Below are 22,141 nucleotides of genomic sequence, written 5' to 3'. Positions count from 1 at the left end.
TAGTACATTAACAATAGTAGAATAAGAATAGCAATGAAAAGCATCTATTTATATATATATAAGTACACTACAAAGAGCATCTATGCATATATATATATATATATATATATATATATATATATATATATATATATATAAGCAGAGAGTTCATTGACAGATATACGTTTTGATTAACTGTATACCAAAATGCATCACACTACGATATTCAGGAAGCAGAATATAAATGAGTTGAATAGTTCAGATAATCTTTAATTTACTGCACACCAAAATGCATGTTTCAATTACTGAAGCAGGCTCTCACTACGATGTTCAGGAGGCAAAATACAAACAAACTGAATACTTCAGATAAGCTTTGATTTACTGCACACCAAAATGCATGTTTAAGTTACTGTAGCAGGTTCATACTACGAGGTTTAGAAAGCGAAATATAAACGAGCTGAATACTTCAGGTTAATAACACAGTGCAAGCAAAAATAATCAGTCATAATAATAGAGCAGAGAAATAAAGGCCTTTCATCCCTGTGTGGAACTTAACTTAGTCCACGAAATGCTGGGGAGCCCTCTACCGCCTGCTTGGACCTCTCTCCCCCTCAAGCATCACAGTCAGAAACGCAGGGAGGCAGCGCTGGGCCATGGCAGCTTCCACAATTCAATTTGCGAGCTTCCAATCCCTCACCCACACTTCAGTGCTTAAATAACTCGAAGCTTGGATTCTATCTCATTCTGGCATTTTCTAGCTATGTTATCAGTACTTGGCTGCTCTGCCCTTCTCCAGCCTTTGTTTTCATTCCATCTTCTCCCTGTACTCTCGTTCTCAAGGTTGAGACGGAGTCTTCTACACAAACAAGCTTGAAAATAATATCATGAACTTTTCCACGTTGTTTGGGGGGGCGGTTTCAACAGGCATCACACCCATCTACACTGCTCAAGCTAATTAACCCTTTGTGTCACAATGTCTTCCGCACCTTTCCCTATACTGATCAAGGTCTGACTTGGAACCTTCCATTTCAGGCATATGGCTGCAAAAAACTTTAAGAATACCACTCCTTCCACAAAAGAAAAGGGGAGGAGGTCCAGTGCTAACATTTTTGCCAGCTTCACATTGTACAAAAGTGCCATTGCGTGGTTGCAGTCGTAGGGCACCTCCTGCCTAAACATGCCTGTAATTGTAGCCTGGATTTTCTTCTTTTCTGTGGCCACTGATGCAGGCAACTTTTAAGATTTAGGTGGTGGTAGACTCAATGTGCATCGTGGTGCACAGTCACTGGTTGCCGTAGTGTCTCCAATTGACTCTGAGTCTACTTGTGTCATTGAAAGGTCACTCGGGCAGGTGATTCTGGTGCACTGCTGGGGGCAGGGCCACTTTACGTGAGGATGTCACCCTCTTATTTGACCAGTTGTAGCTGATGTTTCCCAGCTCTCCTCACCTTCACTACAATGACTACTTTTAGCAATTTATTTTAGGTGCTCCTCTCACTGGATTGCATGATGCTTTTTCATATGGGTCGTCTGGCCTCCAGCACAATAATGTGAACCAGGCTTACCTCGATGAACACTTGTGTGGTAAATGGAGCATATCATGATGTTCTCCTCCTGTTTGCGAGTCATACAAAAGTCCCATACTGGGGAGAAGTACTTTCCTACAGGGCCACTGCCAATGTCTGAAGAAGAACTGGAAGTAGGTGGGTATGTCGATTGCCCCTCTGCAGTGCATACTTCTACTAAGGTACAGGTTGGTGCAGGTCTCTGCTGGGGCCTTACAAATATGGGAGCTGGCGGTGCTGCTTGTGCCACATCCCTCAGAGCATATTGTATAGTAACGTCAGACTCTTCTGTGCAAGCTTCCACAATTACGTGTTCGTCATCATCATCCTCCTCGCCATCATCCCCTTCCATGATTCTAAGGCTTTCCAGAACTTTTCTTTTCCCTTGCCTCTCCTGGCATCTCCTCGACTTTGCCAGGGTCCACTCCATGTCCCTATCATTGTTATCAGAAGTGGTGCTTAGAAAAGACAGTGGATTAGTACCATTCCTTTTTCTTGCTGGAGATCTGGGAGCCATTGATTCTAAAAGAGTAGGTTCTTGCTTGGCAGGAAGCTCAACCTCCTGTTCTGCTCCAATTTCGGGAAGATCTACTACTGCTGGCTGCAGATGCTGTCCACTTTGCTATGTTTCCTGAAACGATTGGGTACTACTTTGCGAAAGAGACAAATCCAATTCAACGTCACTGCTTGCTGATGTCGCCAAGATTGCAGTGGCTGCCTCACTGATAGACAATGTCTTGGGCTTAAGTTAGGTTGGAGTAGTGCTGTAGATGCTGGAGTGTCGCTTCCAGGTTCCACCCCGGAGTCCTGTTTGACAGGAAAAAGTCTCTCAAAAAAGGTTGCAATCGGCACACCACTGGTGGAAAGCTGCTTCTCTCCATTGACCACTTTTTTGGGAGCAACTTTCTTTGGGGCCATCTTAAAGCTCTCAGTTGGCAGTGCCACTAAGCTGCACAAGCTTAAGGTATGTGAGGACTTAACTGTACATGCCTTCCCTTTGAAAGTATTGCGGGTGATGTGACATCTCTTCTCTTGTGCACCTAAAAGCAACGAGCAAGAAAAACATGTAGTTAGGGAAACATGGCATTGTTGCATGTTAAAATAGTACAGGCAAATGCAATCTTAGGGCCTCATTATGAGTTTGGTGGAGGGGGTTGCTCCATCACAAACGTGAGGGATATCCCGTCCCCCGTATTACAAGTTCCATTATATCTTATGGAACTTGTAACACGGAAGACAGGATATCAGTCACGTTTGTGATGGAGTAATCCCCGCTGCCAAACTCGTAATGAGGCCCTTAGTGTTGTGGTTATTTATGTAATAAATACAAATGTAATAAAAAATTGTAAAGTCAAACCACACCACCACGCCATAAAATGTAATTTCGAATCAGGCAGCACAACATGCAAATATAGCTCTTTGCATTATCGCCATCTGTTTTAAAGGTGACACCTGTGGTAGTCAGAGAGAGGTGCATGGGTTAATGGAATAATCCTTAAAAAACTACAGCAGCAAAGTTGTTGAGGGAAAATGGAACAATCATTAAAAAAGAAAATTATGCTGCTGATTTGTCTGTACTGTGCTGCAGCCAGGGTGTCCAAGAGAAAATGGAATTAGTATACACCTAAAGAAACTGAATGCTGTAGTGCGGCTGTGTACCTTTGGTGGATGGATGGAGGAATGCTTGTGGATGGATGGATGAAAGCAAAATGCAGAATTAAATAAAATGAAATAGAAAATTTTAAAATAAAAAAATAATTAAAAACTAAAATTAGAATAAAAAAAGAAATTCAAAAATGAAATTCAAAATAAATAACTAGGCCCATACTTAAACTACAGACCACCCACCACTATAATATCAAATTAAAGTACAAAGAAATATTGGTGTATGCCCAAGCAAACAAACAACACCCTTACTAAATAGTTTTGGAACTTACTTGTGTAATTTCACAAAAATAAAGTCCTCAAATCCAAAGGCATATATAGGAGACAAAGAGAGTTATCATACCACATCGAAATCCAAGTGAAAAGTGACTGGGAGATGGACAAAGCACTGGGAGGAGCCTGCTGGACAGGAACAGGATGCTAGAGTCTCTGGAGCACTTCCTTCCTGTTTGAATACAAAAGGCTTCTCAATCTGAAAAACAACTTGAATGGACCATTGGAGAAGAAAATCCACCCAAAAAACACTTTTTTACTAGATTTATATTTATCTTGAGTAGAAAATCTACTCCATGTAATTTTGTGCCAGTGAGCGGGACTGTTTTGGCTGCTGTTGCGGCTCGAAGCAGCATGAGTAAACACAAAGCCTAGCGAGTGGATGGAAACAATGTGAATGAAAGCTAAGTCTTGCATGTGCTCCCTAGCAGCCTGGGAGTATTGTGCCGATCGTGAGAGAGCACCAAAACCCACCCTTGATCACGCGAATGAACTCTGCTTCGTGGCAGATTGCGGAAATCGGGAACTTTGCGCTTCTCCGCGTAGCAGGAAGTGCCCGAATTCCGCAAACTCTGCCAGGGGAGCAGAGTTCTACACCCCAGCCTAGTGGTTGCTCCTTCACCATCCACTCTTAATAAATATGTTTACTACATTCACCTGCTTGGATTGGGTTTGTAATAAGAACCCATCACTCGAACGTCGTAGGTGCGACAATGTTAGTCCAAGATCTTGAAATGCATAGTCGGGCAGTGTTAATGACAACTGACAGGACCTTAATGTATCTAGGGCCACAATCTGGTTTGTATACCAGCATAATATCTTTAACAGACAGCTGGAAATTGAGACCCATACAAAAGGAGACTAGTTGACTCAGGATAGGTCATCAATATGCCTAACCAGCTTAATAAATTCTGGGAGAAGTATATCACTAAAAGTCTTATAAAACTCCAGTAGGATAGTATCTCCCCCATTGCCAGAGATTTAATGGCTGCCTCCACTTAGAGGCTATCTACGTTGCTCTCAAGCAAGAGGCCAGGAGAGGATCAAGACATGGTAAGTTTGCTCCCTGTATGTATTTCTTGATCTCAAATCATTCAGCTGCCTGAGTCTGATCATGCAGATCCTTATAAAAATCAAGAAACTGCTTTGTGATAACTAGTGTGCCATAATCTAGGATACCTCCTTTGTCCGTTACATATTTAATACTATTCCCGCGTTTTCTTTTGGTGAGGTGATGGGCTAGTATCCCCACAATATTCTCTGCACACTCATATTGAAGCGACTTGTTCCTTTGATACTGAAAGGCTACTTTTTCTCTGAGTCTACGATCGAGTATACAACATTGTTTGACTAACTCGAGATGGACAGCTGCCCCATCAAGATATTACTGTGATACTGACTGAGCATGCAGGTATTCTAATTCCCACACACAGGTCTGCTGCTTAGAAGCAGCATCTGTCTTTGATTAAGTTCAAAATAAACTGCAGTGTAGCCCCCCATATTTTTGCCTTCATTATGTCCTAGACCATATCTGGTGGAGCAGAACCAGCATTCAAATGAATAAACTCTCTAAGCAAGCCAAATCGATGATTCATGTGGGCAGCAATAGCAAGAATGGAATGGGGAAAGTAAAGCTACGTGTCTCCATGCAAGTATCGAGTAGTGTCAGGATCAGCAAGATTGGATTATGATCTGTTGTTATCTTAGGGCAGACCTCGATATCAGCATGTCAAATTAACCTCTGCCCAATAAAAGCCATGTCAATTCTTGAATACTGCTTATAAGGTGAGGAAAATAAAGTGTAACCTGGCTTCATAGGATGCAAGGTTTGCCATATATCAACTATACCATGCACCCAGTTTATCTTAAAGATAGCTGCACTAGCTCTTTTCATTTGAGGATGTGCAGTTCAATTTATATTATCAATCGCAGCATTCATTATACAATTAAAATCGCCCACAAGTAGCAGATCGCCAACCTAGTCCAATATGTCTGGATTCAACAAGTCGAATAGTCCAGGATCATCCGTATTTGGACCGTACACACCACACACAGTAAATGCCTTAGCTATAGGGTAGTAGTGGGCTCTTGGAAGAGATCTGGGGTCGGGGTTTTGTTTTGGTCGGACCATGCAGGTGAAAAAGAGTTGGTTTGATGACTGGACTGATTGGAATTTGGCTCTTAGTTCTGTTCTTGGCAACCCGGTGGCATGGCAGCTTGGCATTTTGGTGTTAGAAATTGTTCACTATGTCTCAGCCTAAGTTAATATGTTGGGATGTTGTTGGTCTCAATAGCCCTCTCAAGCAACGTCTAGTCAAAGAGGAGGTTGCCATTTATAAGCCCCATGTGTTGTGGTTAACAGAGACCCATCTTGCTTATAAAGACCAGTATCTTTGGAGTCAGTTGGGCTATGTTAGTATCACATGCACAATCAATCAACCACTAGAAGTGGGGTGACAATACTCTGCTCTAGATGCCTTGGCTACAAAGTTCTAAAATACTCCCTTTCCGATCCGAAGGGTAAATAGGCTATCGCCCAGATAATGATCCTTAGTAAGACATTTCTTGATGGTTTCTATTGTTGTCTTTTTCTGAAACAATTATCTCTTCTAGAAGTGTCTCCTAGATCCAAGTTTAGTTTTTTGCAAATTGTTTTTTGATTTGTGATCTTCACATATGAGTATAGAACAGTCAATTTTCTCGGGAGACAAGTAGGTGTAAGGTTCAGCAGTAGGACATCATTGATGAACAGTAATCAATGATAGAGAAGAGCCACACAGACTAAGAGGAAATTAGCATACTTTAAGGAAATGAGCTGTCAATAAAGGCAACGCCCGCTATAGGTTTGTTGTAGTTCTTCTATTAAAGAGACTTGTGATGATGCACTGAATGTACAGCTTGGGATCTCATCTATATATATGATTACATGGCTGATTTCAGGGGGGATCAATATAGACCCAGAAAGATGTGAAACTGTCTGATGATCTCAGAGACTGGGAGAATAATATAATGTTTCTGAAAAAGACGCTTGGGAGAGAAACCTTGCATGAGAATGTGCTTACTATAACTTTGAGATTTCCTGTGGGACCTTATTGAGCTGATGTCATGCTTGTAGGCTGTCTCCTAGGTTCTGGATATTATAATCTAGACTGCTCCCTGTAGGACCTGAAAAAATCTTGATTAGGAATAGGCAGTTCTACTTAAGTGCACCTTTAAACTCTGAGATATGATGTTCTGATATAAATTTTAAAACAGGAGGGCCTTCTATTGCAACTAATTTATGGATCCATGAATAAATGTTCTCAGGATAAACAATGCGGAGAAGCTTCTTACAAGATAGCACCCATTTTATATTAAAATGCACAGAACTTGTTGGACCGAGGAACATATATTGATACTAATGTTAGTAAAACGAGAAGTTACTCCGAGTAGTGTACTGCATAGCCCAGATTTGGTGAATATCTAACATACCTGATGAAGAACAAGAATGTGAATACAGTGGAATTCAAAGTTCTGAAAATACTGTAAGATAAGTCACCGTTGGTGACGATTGAGTTACACCTACTTGAGGGCAGGCATCTTCTCCCTGTTGTCCAACCACAATGTAGAGGAGGTCATCCTTCTGAAGGTCAAAAATCCCTATGATAGCCGTGCCGTGGGCCCGTACTGTATTTGTGCCACCTTTGCCACCAGCTGCCCCATAACCTGAGATCCTGCAATTCGAGAAGAAAGAAAAAAAAGTTGCAATGTATATGAAAATGAATCACACTAGTTTCCAAACAGAGGACCTGATTTAGAGTTTGGCAGATACGTTACCCCATCCCAAAAACGGCGGATATCTCGTCTGCCTTATTCCAAGTGCAGTATATCCTGTGGCACTCGTAGTAAGGTAGACGGGATACCCGTCATGTTTGTGGAGAAGTATCCATCGGCCAGAGTCTAAATTAGGCCCAGAGTTTTTAACATGGAATGCGCTATTTATTAAATATTACTTTTTAATAAAAAGGCCCAAAAGAAAGGGCTAAAAAAGGTATTCACTACTACATGAGGAAGCCACTAATGATATTCTCTTTCAATCACAGATCGCGTCTACACCTGTGATTCGTCCAGCTGAAGGTAAGCAAAATAGCCCCTGGCAGCATTGTTTCAAATATGGGACAAAAGGTGATCTAGAACTTAAAAAGTTACCTTAACTAAGTGAGTTTTGTTTATTGATATTTCAAAAAATTTTGTTTCATCATCAAAAATACATTCATCTAAGCAGTTAGAATAAGAGGATAAAATAGATAAAAACAACAATAAATATCTTGAAAAGTCATATACAAAACTTCATCAGACAATTGCAATCCCAGAAAGACCATTCAGGGCACATCTTTATGCAGTGTGTTAGACTTTTCATCCTTGGCGTGGTCTCCCTTAACTTTTTGCCTCTGTTCCCCAGGTTGTTGATGTGTGCTGGACTCTGATTTTACTGTTTTTGTTACTCTGGGCACTTTACCGCTGCTAACCAGTGCTAAAGTGCAAGGGTTCCTGTTTAAAATATGTACGTAATTGGTTCTCCATGATTGGCATATTTGGTTTACTGTTAAGTCCCTAGTAAAGTGCACTAGAGGTGCCCAGGGCCTGTAAATCAAATGTTACTAGTGGGCCTGCAGCACTGGTTGTGCCACCCACACAAGTAACCCTGTAATCATGTCTCAGACCTGCCACTGCAGTGTCTGTGTGTGTATTTTTACTCTGTAAATTCGACTTGGCAAGTGTACCCACTTGCCAGGCCTAAACCTTCCCTTTTCTTACATGTAAGGCACCCCTAAGGCAGGCCCTAGGTAGCCCCAAGGGCAGGGTGCAGTGTATGGTTAAGGTAGGACATATATGGGGTGATTATGACCTTGGCGGACGGCGGAGGCCGTCCGCCAAGGTACCGCCGCCAAATGACCGCACCGCGGTCAAAAGACCGCGGCGGCCATTCAGACATTTCCTCTGGGCTGGCGGGCGCTCTCCAAAAGAGAACCGCCGCGGTCAGAATGCTCGTGGGAGCACCGCCAGCCTGTTGGGGGTGCTCCCGTGGTCGGTGGTGGCCGCCAGGGTCAGAATGACCCCCATAGTAATGTGGTTTATATGTCCTAACAGTGAAATATTGTTAAATTCGTTTTTCACTGTTGCAAGGACTGTCTCTCTCATAGGATAATATGGGGGCTACCTTTAAATATGATTAAAGCGTAGATTCCCCTAGAGAGTAGATGGACATGTGGAGTTTGGGGTCCCTGAACTCACAATTTAAAAATACATCTTTTAGTAAAGTTGATTTTGAGATTGTGCGTTTGAAAATGCCACTTTTTCAAAGTGAGCATTTTCTTGCTTAAACCATTTTGTGACTCTGCCTTGTTTGTGGATTCCCTGTCTGGGTCAGTTTGACAGTTGGGTTGTTTTTCACCTTGCACTAGACAGTGACACAAAGGGGGCTGGGGTGTAACCTGCATTTCCTGATTAGCTAGGAGGGAGGGGTGGAGTGGTCACTCTCATCTGAAAGGACTGTGCCTCCCTCTGACAATGCCGGCTCCAACCCCCTGCTGTGTGTCTGATGCCTTGCCTGGGCAAGGCAGGATTTCACAAGTAGGTGTGAGTCCCCTTTGAAGAAAGGTGACTTCAAAGACTAAAATGGGTATAAGAAGGGCACCCAAATCTACAGACTTGAGAAACACTTCTGGAACCAAGAGGAACCTCTGCCTGGAGAAGAGCTGATAGTTGAGGAAGAAGTGCTGCCCTGCCTGTGACTGTGCTTTGTGGAGCTTTCCTGCAGTGCTGCTTCTGCCAGAGTAAGAGGGCAAAGACTGGACTTTTTGTGCCTTCCATCTTGTGAAGAAATCTCCAAGGGCTTGAGTTAGAGCTTGCCTCCTGTTGTTTGAAGTCTCAGGGACAGCAAAGACTTCTCTCTGCCAGCACCTGGAGTCTCTGGAGAGACTCCTGCTCTGACAAGTAGTGCCCTATCCAGTCCCTGGGCCCTTGAAAGGAAAGCTGGTGGAATCCAAAGAAATCGACTCCGGACGACTTCGGGCCGCCGCTGCTGAATCCGGTAACGCCGCCTGCACCTGACGCCGTGACCTTCGCTGGAACGCGACGCTTTTCGCAGGCCCGACGCCGCAGCAGCCCCGCTGAAGTCCGCGACTCCGTGGAAGTCGCCGCACCACATCGTGACCGACGCCGCTCGAAGTGCACGGATTCAACGTTTCGCACAGACGCCGTGATTCCCGACTTCGCGCATCGACTTGTTTTCACCCTTCACCAAAGGCACTGTACTTGGGGATCTACACGACTCCGTGTCCGGCGCCGCTGGTGTCGGCTTGTTGGGAACGACTCCGTCACGACACTGTGTTAACATCTCATCGAAGCATTTTTGTTTCTAAGCGCTATTTTTTAGGTTAATCTTTAAAAATTCATAACTTGACTTGTGTATGTCGGATTTTTGTCATTTTGGTCTTGTTTTGTTTAGATAAATATTTCCTATTTTTCTAAACTGGTGTTGTGTCATTTTGTAGTGTTTTCATTAAGTTACTGTGTGTGTTGGTACAAATACTTTACACCTAGCACTCTGAGGTTAAGCCTACTGCTCTGCCAAGCTACCAAGGGGGTAAGCAGGGGTTAGCTGAGGGTGATTCTCCTTTACCCTGACTAGAGTGAGGGTCCTTTCTTGAACAGGGGGTAACCTGACTGTCAACCAAAGACCCCATTTCTAACATTGGTGATCAGCGGTTGGGATTTGGACTTGTATTTGTACTTGACATACAGTAATTAAGTGTACACTACTGTTTGAGTTCAGACCACTACGTGACCACATACTACTAGTCTGGTGATTTTTTTTTTTTTCTATTTGGACTGTTTTTGCTCTGCATTCAGTTTCTTTTTTCGCTGATCCTGTGATTGACTTTTCTGGAACTTCATTTGGGAACTTGTTTCTGCATTTGGAACTTTGCACTCTTTTTACCTTTCATCATGTCTCTAATTGGAGATGCATCAGTTGGAGCTGACTTTGACCTTGAGAAATTGGAGAGTTATACCAAAGCTCAGTTGAAGCAGTTCTGTAAACGTTTTGACTGTCCCATTAAGAGCTCATCCAGGAAGGAGGAGCTGCAAAAGGCGCTGAGGGCCTGGGTGACAGCCAAGAGCACTGAAGGGCACACAGAGGATGAGGGAAATGAGGAGGATGAGGAAGGGTGTTCAGTACACAATGGTATTGTGGGTGGGCCTGTTATGTCCAGGGAGAAGGTCTCCAGGGCAGGTAGCAGTGTCTCATCCAAGGGTCTGACACCTGAGGAGTTACAGGACAGACAGGCAGAAAGGGAGTACCAATTGGAGCAGAGGAGGCTAGCCCTTGAGGAGAGGAAGTTAGCAATGGCTCATGAGCTTAGCTTGAGAGAGATGGATCATAGAAGCCAGTCCAGTAGAGATGGTGGCAGCAATCCTACAGTGCAGCCTGAGAGAAGGGTACACATCCCAAAAGACCTTGTGAGGGATTATAAGAGGGAGGATGATATTTACTTGTGGTTCAAGGGCTATGAGTCAGCTCTCCACATGAACCTGGTCCCTGAAGCTCATTGGGGGGCAGCCCTGTGGAAGCATTTTGAGGCAGAGAGGAGGGACACACTGACAGCCTTAGGGGATGCTCAGGATCTCACCTACCCTGTCATGAAGGAGGCCTTACTCACCCGGTATGGTCTCACCCCTGAGCAGTACAAGGAGAAGTTTAGATCCTACAAGAGAAAGAAATCCCAAACATGGTTGGAATGTGTTGATTCTTTTTGCAGGTCACTGGATGGTTGGGTGAAGGGCAGTAAGGTAAACACGTATGAGGGGCTTTATAATTTAATTGCTTGGGAGCACTTGTACAGTTTATGTTTTCCAGAGCTGCGCCAGCACCTCATTGACAGCAAGCTGACTGACCCCAGGAAGCTTGCACAGGAAGCGGACCGGTGGGTGAGCACCAGGGTCCAAAAGAGGTATGGGGGAGACCACGCCAAGGGTGGGCAGGGTCCCTCTCAGAAGAAAGGGGGGAGTAAGGGCAAACAGGGGGAGTTCTCTAAAGGGCCCCAAACTGATTCCCAGGGTAAGGATTCCCAACCCCCCAGTGAAAAGAAGCCATGGTTGTCCAAAGGGAAGCCAGTGGCAGGTTGTCCCCCACGTAAGTGCTATGCATGTGACCAGGTGGGTCATGTGAGGGGGGACCCCAAATGCCCCAAAAGTACACCGGCACCCACTGGTGCACCGTTCCAGGGTTTGGCCAGTGTAGCGCTTGGGGAGGAGTCGGTTTCAGGTGGGTGGGAACCAGCAGAAATGACCCTTGTCTCACTAGGGGACAGTGAGATGGTCCAAAGAAACCTAGTGCCTGATAACACTAAGAAGTACAGGCAATGGGTGATCATCAATGGACAGAGGGTGGAGGCTCAGAGACACAGGAGCCAGTGTGACTACAGTGAGGAGTCACCTGGTGTCTGAAGAGCAGATTGATCCCCGGGTACTTCACCAAGTAGTTGCGGTAGACAACTCTGAGCACCTCTGCAGAGTGGCGCAGGTTCCCTTTGAATGGGGGGGGTCTCAGGTTCCTGGAAAGTAGCTGTGAGTCCAACCATGCCTGTTGATTGTTTGCTAGGTAACGACCTGGAGGATTCCCCTTGGAAGGAAGTGGAACACAGGTCTCACTTGGAGATGTTGGGTCTGCCTGGGTGGGTATGCGTATCCACCCGGTCTATGGCAGCCAATCAGGGTAGTCCAGAGCCCCTGGAGCCTGAAACAGTAGCCCAGGGGACCGCCAAGAAGAGGAAGGGCAGGGGGCGCGGGAAACCGGCCCGAGGTTCCCACGGTCCGGGAGGAGGCGGATCCTGAGGGTGATGCCCCGGAACCTACAGGGCAGCAGGTGGCTGAACTGGGGGAGGTCCCTGAGCTGTCACAGTGGCAGCAGGAAGGGGGACCCACCAGGGAAGCATTCTGCACAGCGCAGAAGGAGTGCCCTCCTCTTGAGGGGCTGCGGCAGCAGGCTGCAGCCCAGGCGGCTGGCGAGGCGCCAGGTACTCACCTGATATATTGGGAGGATGGCCTCCTGTATAGTGAGCATAAGGTTCCTGAGCCTGGGTCAGCTCGTATGCTGGTGGTACCCCAGTGCTTCAGGGCCTTCCTACTGGGTTTGGCTCATGATGTGCCTTTGGCAGGACATCTAGGGCAGGACAAGACCTATAAGAGGCTTGTCTCCCACTTTTACTGGCCCTTGATGCACAAGCAGTCAGCTGCTTATTGTAGGTCTTGTCAGACTTGTCTGGCAAGTGGCAAGAGTGGGGGGAAATGCAAAGCTCCCCTCCAACCTTTACCTGTAGTCAGTACTCCCTTTGAAAGGGTAGGAATTGACATTGTGGGGCCTCTGGATCCCAAGACAGCCATGGGCAACAGGTTCATCCTGGTCTTGGTGGACCATGCCACTCGGTACCCAGAAGCCATTCCTCTAAGGACGGTCACTGCCCCCGTGGTGGGACGTACCTTGATGGGAGTTTTTACCCGCATGGGGTTCCCCAAGGAAGTGGTATCCGATAGAGGTACAAACTTCATATCCACTTATATGAAGTCTCTGTGGAAGGTGTGTGGGGTAACGTACAAGTTGACCACACCTTACCACCCCCAAAGTAATGGTCTGGTTGAGAGATTCAACCGCACCTTGAAAGGCATGATTCAGGGCCTGTCAGAGCCCTTGAGGCGTAAATGGGACGTCCTCTTGCCATGCCTTCTTTTCGCTTACAGGGAGGTGCCTCAAAAGGGACTTGGCTTTAGCCCCTTTGAGCTCATCTATGGCCACCCTGTGAGGGGACCGCTCAGTCTGGTGAAGGAAGCTTTGGAGAAAGCTCCTAGTAACCCACCCCAGGATGTATTTAGCTACATGCTGGCACTAAGAAACCAGACTGCCCGCTTCAGGAGTCTCGCTCAGGAGAACCTGGAAGCAAGCCAGGAGGATATGAAACGGTGGTACGACCAGAATGCCACTCTGGTTGAGTTTCAGCCTGGACAAAAAGTGTGGGTCCTGGCACCAGTGGAGCCTAGGGCTCTCCAAGATAAGTGGACTGGGCCTTTTGAGGTGGTGGAAAGAAAGAGCGAGGTCACCTATCTGGTAGACTTGCAATCCCCCAGGAACCCTTTGCGGGTCCTACATGTCAACCGCCTCAAACCACACTTTGAGCGAACTGAGCTATCCATGCTCTTAGCGACAGATGACGGGGTGGAGGAAGAGAGTGAGCCTCTTCCTGACCTCCTGTCTGCAGGAGAGAAAGATGGGTCTGTGGAGGGAGTGATCCTCTCCCCCTCCCTGACTCAGGAACAGCAGAGGGACTGTCGCCACGTGTTGGGACAGTTCGCCTCGCTGTTTTCCCTGATCCCAGGAGTCACACACCTGTGCACACATGATGTGGACACTGGGGACAGTACACCTGTTAAACATAAGGTTTACAGAGTGACTGACAGGGTCAGGGCTTGCATTAAGGAGGAAGTCTCCAAAATGTTAACCCTAGGGGTTATTGAGCACTCCAGCAGTCCTTGGGCCAGCCCAGTGGTATTGGTCCCAAAGGCTGTTTCTCCTGGTGCCACTCCAGAACTTAGGTTCTGTGTGGACTACCGGGGTCTCAATGCGGTCAGCAAGACTGACGCACACCCCATCCCCCGAGCTGATGAGCTCATTGATCGGTTAGGAGCTGCCAAGTACCTCAGTACGTTTGATTTAACATCTGGGTACTGGCAGATTGCCTTAACTGAGGGGGCAAAGGAGAGGTCAGCATTCTCTACCCCAGATGGGCACTTCCACTTCAACGTGATGCCCTTTGGGATGAAGAATGCCCCTGCCACCTTTCAGAGGTTGGTCAACCAGGTGTTGGCAGGACTGGATGAGTTCAGTGCCGCCTACCTGGATGACATTGCTGTGTTTAGTTCCACATGGGAGGAACACCTGCAACACCTCTGGAGAGTGTTAGAGGCCCTGCAGAAGGCAGGCCTCACTATTAAGGTGAGCAAGTGCCAAATAGGGCAGGGTTCTGTGGTGTACTTAGGACACCAGGTGGGGAGTGGCCAGATGGCACCCCTACAGCCTAAGATTGACACGATTCTGGCTTGGGAGCCTCCCAAGACCCAGACTGAAGTGAGAGCCTTTTTAGGTCTCACAGGATATTACAGGAGGTTTGTTAAGGGATATGGTACCATTGTTACCCCCTTAACTGAGTTGACTTCTAAGAAGCAACCCAAGAAAGTGATCTGGACAGAGGCTTGCCAGAGCGCTTTTGATGCCCTGAAGGCTGCCATGTGCACAGCACCTGTGCTGAAGGCACCTGACTACTCCAAGGAGTTTGTTGTGCAAACAGACGCCTCAGAGCATGGTATTGGAGCAGTACTCTCACAGCTTAATGAAGAGGGCCTAGATCAACCCGTAGCCTTCATTAGCAGGAGGTTACTACCCAGGGAACGTAGGTGGAGTGCCATAGAACGTGAAGCGTTTGCTGTGGTCTGGGCACTGAAGAAGCTAAGACCCTACTTGTTTGGGAATCACTTCCGAGTTCAGACCGACCACAGGCCCCTCAGATGGTTAATGCAGATGAGGGGTGAGAATCCAAAACTGTTGAGGTGGTCCATTTCCTTACAGGGGATGGACTTTACGGTGGAACACCGTCCTGGTACAGAGCACGCCAATGCTGATGGTCTGTCCAGGTTCTTCCGCCTTAGTGATGAGAACTCCCATGAGGTTGGGTAGTTGCTCCCCACTTTTAGCTGGGGGGGACACATGTTAGACTTTTCATCCTTGGCGTGGTCTCCCTTAACTTTTTGCCTCTGTTCCCCAGGTTGTTGATGTGTGCTGGACTCTGATTTTACTGTTTTTGTTACTCTGGGCACTTTACCGCTGCTAACCAGTGCTAAAGTGCAAGGGCTCCTGTTTAAAATATGTACGTAATTGGTTCTCCATGATTGGCATATTTGGTTTACTGTTAAGTCCCTAGTAAAGTGCACTAGAGGTGCCCAGGGCCTGAAAATCAAATGTTACTAGTGGGCCTGCAGCACTGGTTGTGCCACCCACACAAGTAACCCTGTAACCATGTCTCAGATCTGCCACTGCAGTGTCTGTGTGTGTATTTGTACTCTGTAAATTCGACTTGGCAAGTGTACCCACTTGCCAGGCCTAAACCTTCCCTTTTCTTACATGTAAGGCACCCCTAAGACAGGCCCTAGGTAGCCCCAAGGGCAGGGTGCAGTGTATGGTTAAGGTAGGACATTTAGTAATGTGGTTTATATGTCCTAACAGTGAAATATTGTTAAATTTGTTTTTCACTGTTGCAAGGACTCTCTCTCTCATAGGATAATATGGGGGCTACCTTTAAATATGATTAAAGCGTAGATTCCCCTAGAGAGTAGATGGACATGTGGAGTTTGGGGTCCCTGAACTCACAATTTAAAAATACATCTTTTAGTAAAGTTGATTTTGAGATTGTGCGTTTGAAAATGCCACTTTTAGAAAGTGAGCATTTTCTTGCTTAAACCATTTTGTGACTCTGCCTTGTTTGTGGATTCCCTGTCAGGGTCAGTTTGACAGTTGGGTTGTTTTTCACCTTGCACTAGACAGTGACACAAAGGGGGCTGGGGTGTAACCTGCATTTCCTGATTAGCTAGGAGGGAGGGGTGGAGTGGTCACTCTCATCTGAAAGGACTGTGCCTGCCTCTGACAATGCCGGCTCCAACCCCCTGCTGTGTGTCTGATGCCTTGCCTGGGAAGAAAGCCTTGAAGAAAGGTGACTTCAAAGACTAAAATGGGTATAAGAAGGGCACCCAAATCTACAGTCTTGAGAAACACTTCTGGAACCAAGAGGAACCTCTGCCTGGAGAAGAGCTGATAGCTGAGGAAGAAGTGCTGCCCTGCCTGTGACTGTGCTTTGTGGAGCTTTCCTGCAGTGCTGCTTCTGCCAGAGTAAGAGGGCAAAGACTGGACTTTTTGTGCCTTCCATCTTGTGAAGAAATCTCCAAGGGCTTGAGTTAGAGCTTGCCTCCTGTTGTTTGAAGTCTCAGGGACAGCAAAGACTTCTCTCTGCCAGCACCTGGAGTCTCTGGAGAGACTCCTGCTCTGACAAGTAGTGCCCTATCCAGTCCCTGGGCCCTTGAAAGGAAAGCTGTTGGAATCCAAGGAAATCGACTTCGGACGACTTCGGACCGACGCCGCTGCTGAATCCGGTAACGCCGCCTGCACCTGACGCCGTGACCTTCACTGGAACGCGACGCTCTTCGCAGGCCCGACGCCGCAGCAGCCCCGCTGAAGTCCGCGACTCCGTGGAAGTCTCCGCACCACGTCGTGACCGACGCTGCTCGAAGTGCACGGATTCAACGTTTCGCACAGACGCCGCGATTCCCGACTTCGCGCATCGGCTTGTTTTCACCCTTCACCAAAGGTACTGTACTTGGGGGTCTACACGACTCTGTGTCCGGCACCGCTGGTGTCGGCTTGTTGGGACCGACTCCGTCACGACGCCGTGTTAACATCTCATCGAAGCATTTTTGTTTCTAAGCGCTATTTTTTAGGTTAATCTTCAAAAATTCATAACTTGACTTGTGTATGTCGGAGTTTTGTCGTTTTGGTCTTGTTTTGTTTAGATAAATATTTCCTATTTTTCTAAACTGGTGTTGTGTCATTTTGTAGTGTTTTCATTAAGTTACTGTGTGTGTTGGTACAAATACTTTACACCTAGCACTCTGAGGTTAAGCCTACTGCTCTGCCAAGCTACCAAGGGGGTAAGCAGGGGTTAGCTGAGGGTGATTCGCTTTTACCCTGACTAGAGTGAGGGTCCTTGCTTGAACAGGGGGTAACCTGACTGTCAACCAAAGACCCCATTTCTAACACAGTGTTTAACCCTTTGCTTCTAATTTACTATGCTATGTGCAGAAATTTGGAGACAGTCACAATCACAATTAAGGTGGTGTCAGTTTTGCATATTCTACATGCCTCTCCTCTTGTCAATAGACAGAGAGATCCACACATCGGGACAATTCATTTAGACCTTGGTTTTGCACAAAGGAGGCAAAAGAACAACACATGCTTATTACTTTCATGTGTAGTTATACAGTGGAAACAAATGTCAGATTCCTGGTTCATCTTCCTCAAACTCACAGTGAAGGCTGCAACAAGTAAGCACCCATACCTAAATTGTAAATACAGGGCTCGAGCATGTGCCGGGCGAATAAAATCCAGAAACTCCTCAGCCTTACAGACAGATTTGTGGAGGAGGAGGAACACATTTGTTAGGCTTCCTAACGAGGAACTGCGGTCACTAGAACTGCTAGCTTTATCTTCAACCAATTTGTTCACAGTGGTACATCCCCTCTCCGAATGGTCTGTGGCTCACTCCAGAACATTCTTAGGCCCAAATCAGACTAACCCTTTTTAAGTGCCCCATGGCCCAAGAATCATCTTAGGAAATTATTTTCTCTGTGAATAAGGTGCTGGTGTTACCATTGCCCCATAGTTTATCCCCATTCTTCATTGCACCTTATACATTTCCACTGCTGGGCGAGCAGGGGACCAAGCCGCATTTTTGGCAAAGTTTTGAATGGCACATCCCCAGTATTTCACAATTAGGGTGCTGTTTAGAATTTGTGTGTTCCATGATCCTGACTCATCTAACCTGATACCCAAATTATTGAACTACCGTACCCTTTTCAACATCCCAAAGCTCACCTTGATAACCCCTCTTACCCTTCCTTTCTTGGAGTAAACTAAGTATTTGATCTTAGAGGTGTTGATTTCAAGGTCAAAAACTCTGCAAAATTAGTTGCAGCTATCAACGAAATTTTGCAGGCCCCTCCTAGTTTTAGACAAGAACAATGTGTTATCTGAAAAGAGGAGTGCTGGTATTTTTATCCCGCCAGGGAAGGGCAATCATTCATACAATTAGATAGGTAAGCAAAACAGTTGTTAATGTATAAGAGGAAAAGGGTTGGGACAAGAACACAACCCTGCCGTACACCTTGATTAGCAGGAAAGGCATCAGTTAATTCTCCTTTCATGCTACGTTCGCAAATTTCCCCTCGTGGAGCAATCTGATCAGGTGGAGGAGAACAGGCAGGCCCTCTGAAGGACTTCCCATATCTTCCCTCTACGGACCAAGTCAAAAGCGGAGCGCAGATTAATTAATTCCACATAGAGAATGTCCTTTGTCAGATCCAACACTTCCATTTAACAAAGAGAAACTGGAAAGTCTGGTCAACTGCGCTGTCTCTCTGCCTAAAACCTGCCTAGAGGCCTGAGGGGATCTGATTTCCTCGCACCAATCTAACAACCTCTCAAGCACCTGCTTGCAGAATTTTTTTTAAGGTCGTCTAGCAGACTAATAGCGTGGTAACTGGGTTGCAAACTAGGGTCCCCCTTTGAAAGACTGGCACAATCTCTGCTCCTTTCCATGAGGGTAGAATTGCACCCTCTGCTGCAATGGCATTGGATAAAAAGTTAATATAAGGGACCCATACACTGGGATCAGACTTGAAAATATCAGCCAGGATTTTATCAATACCCGGGACTTTCTGGGGCTTAAACATGGCCACTGCATGTTCAGCTTCCTTAAGAGAGAATGTTACTAGATGTTGCATCTGGTTCCTTCTACTAGGGGCATCCCCACACTCAGACTGGGTCTCAACCACAGAAGTAAGGGAATACAATCTCCCAAAGTGTGCAACCCACTCACTGCGAAGGATGGAAGTTTCTGCATGGCTCCCCCGAATTCCCTTCACCAGAACCTTTTCTCGTCATTGGTTACAACAGTGTTTGGTAGATCCACCCGCATATCCTTCGCCCATCCTTCTTTTGCTGCTCTTAAGATTGTCTGATAGTTTTCCCTACACACCATTATGGCTTGGTGTCCTCTCTTTTTATTCGTTTGCAAGAGATCTGCCTTAGCCTTTTTGCATTGGTCACTGAACCATCCCCTTTGTGGCTTAGGTCTCCCGACCACCGTATTTAGTTAGGGCACCCCTCAGCTTGTCAAAGCTTGTTCAGCAAGGACAATGTCATTGTTCATCCAGTTTGCACACATTATCCCCAGATGGGTGACCATGATTGAGTACAGGGTTATGACTCTCTCAGGTGATGATATCACTACTTCCTATCTCACATTCCTTTGGTTATTTGTGGCTATAAGCTGCCCATAGCCCTTGTCTGACACTAAGGGACTAGGGAAGGTCATTGAAACTTTTAACCTTAGTGACAAGGGATTGTGGTTACTCCCTTCTCTCTCCACTATGGCCATATCATCCAGCTTACTCCGCAAATTTACATCCAAAAGGATGTATCAATTGTACTCTGATAAGCCCCCCTTCTGAATGTGGGAGCAATATACTTATCCGAAGGGCAGCGGACGTTACTTGCCCTGATCCCATGTGCTATGGTAAGGTCCACAACCTGAAGCACTGCTCTTGAGAGGTATCTCCTTTTGGAGGGGCCTAGATCTGGAATGCGCCACACCAGGTTCTCATCTCCAGTCAAATCACTAGCCAAGGTATTTGGCTCAAAAGTGAAGTTAAAATCCCAAGCTATAAGCACATGGTGAGTGCTTGCATAATCTCCTAATACTCTATCCAAAAGATGCAGCGTTTTGGGTTCTTACCTATGGCTACTGCCCCTATTGTAGATATTGATGATCATAAGGGAGTAAGAGTCGTCCCCAGACAAAATCAGTCCTTGAACATCCGAGAAGTCCAAGTATAGGGACATATCTGTATAGGACAGAGTGGCCCGAACCAGTGCCAAGAGCCCACTAGAGGGGCGCTCAGCACTCAATTTAATAGTTGGGACATTGTGACTTCTATAGTCACACCTATTCACCTGCTCTAGCGCCCATGTTTCATGAAAAAGGCAGATGTCATAGTTATCCACACAATTGCTCCAATCTTGATCTCCTAATTTGCCCCTGATTACCGCAATGTTCCAGCTTAACAGTAATGTCTGGGACAGGAAGGAAAAAGGGTGCCGCAATGGGGCCATAGGGTCATCTCCCCTGGAATTTTGTATGTGAGTCAGAGTCACTCCAAGACTGGCTGTACTGGAGTTGGTCATAACACCAGTAACACCTACGTGGGCTCCCTGCTCATTAACAAAAAGTGCCACCCTAGCTAAACTAGACATCCCTTCTGTAATATATAAGCCCAACCTCACATTACTAAAAGAAACATCCTGTTTGGGAGAGAGTCAATCGACCTCTGCTAATGCGGAGGAAGGGTTAGATGGAACAAGGTTGTTGCATGGGCCAGGCTCTGCCCCCCAGAACCTCCTGTGCTGGTCTGTTGCCAATGGCTGCAAGACTAGTCCACTCCTCTCACTCAAGTGCCAACAGAAAAAGCCAAGGGGTTGCAGCAGGATGGTAGATCCTATCTGGCTAAGACGTGCACTATTAGTAAATAAACAACGTACAGTCACTAGGTCTCTAAAATTCCAAACTACACAGTCACCCCTATAGGACTTGGGCAGAGGCCCTACCCAGTTGACTCTTCTAACCATCACAATTTGCCATGCATCTGCGTAGGAGAAGCCAGCATGGGAGCATAGCTAGTGCAGCGTTTTGTTTTTGAGCTCTGCAAAGGATTCACCTGAACCTTCTGCTAGGCATGGGACATTAGACAGTATAGTAAGCCCCTGGGGGCAGTTCAATATTACAGGCTCCTGCCACAGCGCTGTACCCCTTTTTGTACAAGCGACCCCACCCGCTCCTCCACCACCCTCCTTTGCAAACACCATTGGTCTGCCAGACAGTGTCCCATCAAAGAAAGTTGTTTCAAGAACACTTATGTTAAGGTGAGCAATTAAATAACTGGTGTTTTTGTTGTTTCAGTTCCCGTAATAGCTTTACCCAACCAATACTAAATTAATTATTTTCTCATCAAAGTACAAAACCACAAAGAGGTAACTTTTTTCAAAATAGTAATTGGTAAAATAAGGACACAAGAGGAAATGTCTTCATATGACCTTTGACTGGACAGTGACATTACAGAAAATGTCATTTACTGACAGGTTAGACATATTATATAGCAGGAAATGCCTGAGGGCCTTGAGGAATGCCATTAAGTGAGAGAAAATGAGTGGAAGTATCTTAAAATCAGTATTACAGCAGGGTAATATATGGAGAATTGTACACTTAAACTTTATACTAAACAGAATATCTCAGTCTTGTACTACAATCCCTTCATCATAGTGCTTTAGACGCAGTATGGGTACCATATAACTCACGTGATTGACCTGAGGAAGAAAGATTGATTTGACCATAATAGGATCTGGACCTCTGACCTGCAGATCCCACTCATATCACAGCAATGAGTACTTAATCCTCTAAGCTTTATTAAAGGTCTTCAGTGCTTCACAGATATTAGCACAGCAGCCATCAGGAAGAAGCTTTTTATTATAAACATAAACATATTCCCAGAGTATGAGTCGATGGAGCAGAATGCATACATGGAATTCTCCTCTGCTCGATAAAGACTGGCTTGGTGTTTCCCAACTGGTTTTCCCAGGTGTCGGAACACCAGGCCAGACTTCACCAGCCAATAAAATAGTTTGCTTTGGGCTGTAACAGCAGCCAAACGTTGAAACCAGGAACCACCCAACCTCTTTCACTGAAAAG

The 22,141-nt window shown here is 46.0% G+C and overlaps 1 protein-coding gene across 1 annotated transcript in view; it reads right to left on the bottom strand.

Moving 5' to 3' along the window:
* Window positions 1-22,141, bottom strand: part of ALK (ALK receptor tyrosine kinase) — a 2,590,648-nt gene that overhangs the window by 259,289 nt on the left and 2,309,218 nt on the right. Inside the window, exon 13 of the mRNA XM_069233821.1 lies at window positions 7,048-7,195. Within this exon, the coding sequence (XP_069089922.1) occupies window positions 7,048-7,195 (148 nt within the window). The remainder of the gene's footprint in view (window positions 1-7,047; window positions 7,196-22,141) is intronic.

This window comes from Pleurodeles waltl, chromosome 5 (assembly GCF_031143425.1).
Source record: "Pleurodeles waltl isolate 20211129_DDA chromosome 5, aPleWal1.hap1.20221129, whole genome shotgun sequence".
NCBI lineage: Eukaryota > Metazoa > Chordata > Amphibia > Caudata > Salamandridae > Pleurodeles > Pleurodeles waltl.
The sequence above is the reverse complement of the archived record's forward strand: the minus strand, read 5'-3'. Positions and strand labels throughout refer to the sequence as shown.